The 2,581-nt window shown below is 48.6% G+C and overlaps 1 protein-coding gene across 1 annotated transcript in view; it reads left to right on the top strand.

The window, feature by feature from the left end:
* Taf1 (TATA-box binding protein associated factor 1) overlaps positions 1-2,581 on the top strand; it is a 24,984-nt gene that overhangs the window by 17,466 nt on the left and 4,937 nt on the right. Inside the window, 1 exon segment of the mRNA XM_055596928.1 lies at positions 794-878. Within this exon segment, the coding sequence (XP_055452903.1) occupies positions 794-878 (85 nt within the window).

The raw sequence follows: 2,581 nt of genomic DNA, 5'->3' as shown, positions 1-2,581 counted from the left end.
GTTAGTTTCTGGTACTTCCTGGAATCCTGTGGGTGGGGAGAATCCCCTTGGTAGAAAGATGGTTGTTCCTGAAGGAGGCCTTCTCAGCTTTTTGGTTATCATCACCAAATGGCCAGTGCTTCTCAGGAATTGCCACAGCTCACCTCAGACATATGGACCTGTGTGGTAACTGTGGTCATTGGTACTCAGGGTGGCTCTCCTTTCACCAGGAGAAATCCTAGAGACAACTTCCTTGCCACTAGGTTACTTGCTCTGAATTTATTGAGATGCTGCTGCTGCTCTTTCTCTGTGTTTGCTGGGCGCAGCCCTCTTAAAGAAGCAGTAAGCCCCATGGTTTGGTCAGTTTAGCCTTGGTGCAGTGTCTGGAGCTGAACACGTAGATACCAGACTTCTGTAGGTCTGAGATTGGAGCTCTGTGCCCTAGTACCCAAGTAGTAATCAGTGGGAGGTGAGCATAGCACTCATGCATATAAGCAGGAGGCTAGAATCTGGAGCTTGCAAGAGCCCAGAAACTTTTTTCGGAGCTGGGTGTGGTGAGGTCGGACCTGATGTTTCCCCAACCGTGGTCTCCTCCTCACAGGAATTCCCAGTCTGTTGTGTTTTGGGGGCCACAGTTTAATCTCGGATGGTTAGTAGAGCACACAAGCGCAGGCAAGTGGTTCCACACTGCTGGCTAGGCATCTGCAGAAACCCAGGAACTTTTTCTGAGAATTTTTCCTGGCGTGGGGGGTTCAGCTGGGTGCCCTGAGGTCAGACCTGCTGTTTCCCTCATCCTTGGATTTCCTCCCGACAGAGAAACCCAGTCTGTGGTGCCCTGCATCCCACAGTTCTGTCTGGGATGGTGAGATGGGCGTGCAAGCAGGTCTCTGGGCTGGCAGGTGAGCAAACGCCTAACCCTGGGACCTTTTCCAGGGAATTGTCTGGGTGACCTGAGGTTGGTCAGATTGCTTCCTTCACCATGGGGTTTTCTCTCAACTGGGAATCTCAGTCTCTGGTGTTGTAGGACCCACAGTTTAGTCTGGGACAGTGATTAGAACACACAGGTATATGGCTCTGGGCTGGCAACCCAGCTCCTGCCAGGACCCAGGAACTCTTCCAGGTTTAGCTGGGTGACCTGAGAATGGACACAATTGCTTTCCACACTGTGGCATTTCCTCTCACCTGGGAAACATAATCACTGGTGTTTTAGGGCCCAGAGTTCAGTTTGTTGGTCACAGTGCAGTCACTGCTGTCCTGCTCATCAGACACAGTGTCCTCTCAGTGCTGCCATCTTGCATCTCCCACTGGCACACTCCTTTCACTCCAGCAAAAGTCAGCTGATCTCTGAGTTCGAGGCCAGCCTGCCTGGTCTACAGAGTGAGTTCCAGGAAAACCAGGGCTGCTGTGGGTGGTGCCAGCTTGTAATTCCTGTCCTAGAAAGTCACATGCAGGAGGACACAAATTTGAATGGAGCCTTGGCTATAAGGTAAGACCATGTCTCAGAAATGAGAAAAACAAAAGCACACCAGGGAGTCTACATAGAATTAATGTAGGTTATGACTATTTTAAATTCTTTTTCTGAAATTAGTATGCTTGGGGGGCCACAGATGTTGCTCAGTGGTAGAGTGCATACGTAGCTTGTTCAAGGCTCTGGGTTGGTATCTACCACTGTTACAAGCGGTACGTTTTGATGATAATTAGTTGTGGCTGAAAGACCCCCGAGGGGAATCTTCCGTCAGGGAGACCCCCACTCCCAAGGATCAGTGAGACCAGTTGTTCGGCTGCAAACAGCAAGAGGCTTTATTTAATACACGGGTACCTGGGGCGACAAAGTCTCTTGGAGGACTTGCGTGCCCTCTGGGGGGAAAGCTGGGCTTTTTATAGGGTTTTAGAGCAAAAGTGCGGGTACAGAAGCGAGAAGCATGGTTACAGGGAGCTGATTGGTACATTTAAATGAGACCACAATTTGAGTCAGAGTTTGGCAGGGACACCAGGATTCCAGGAACTGGGTGGTCGAGACGGTCATGATGACCCCTTAACTTGGGCCGCCACCTGTTGTTTTCCTCAGGACTCCTATCTCAGCTGGAACAGTCTCACAGATATCCCATGAGGGTGATTAACACAAGCTGTTTTTAGCTCGACTGGGGCAGCCTGACCGCAGATATGACACAGCTGGGTTTCTCAGTAATTTTCCAGTTCCCCACCTAGCCTACAGAGTTTCTCAAAACAGTGGTGTACTACAAAATAGCGTTAGCTATGTTTAACTTAGGGTGAGGCGGGGGGTCTTTCAGTGGCCATTGTGAATACTGAGCCCTACTTGAATGTTAGAGTCTTGCCTGGATAAAGTGCTACTTTTTGTGCTTTCTTCTGAAGGTTATAGTAGGGTCCTTTGGTAATAGCTTTGAAAAAGAATTATGAAGGTCCACAAATGACGTGGGACAGTCTCCAGAATGGCCTGCCTTTCCTCCTACCCCGTTTCATTTCTTATGCTAATCTTTTCCTACTTTCTTTCTTTTTTCTTTCTATCTCCTTCCTTTCTTTCTTTCTTTCTTTCTTTCTTTCTTTCTTTCTTTCTTTCTTTCTTTCTTTCTTTCTTTCTTTC

The sequence above is a fragment of the Psammomys obesus genome, unplaced genomic scaffold (genome assembly GCF_907164565.1).
Source record: "Psammomys obesus unplaced genomic scaffold, mPsaObe1.curated_primary_1811, whole genome shotgun sequence".
In the NCBI taxonomy this organism is placed as follows: Eukaryota; Metazoa; Chordata; class Mammalia; order Rodentia; family Muridae; genus Psammomys; species Psammomys obesus.
Note: the sequence above shows the minus strand (reverse complement) of the source record. Positions and strands in the feature narration are given on the sequence as shown.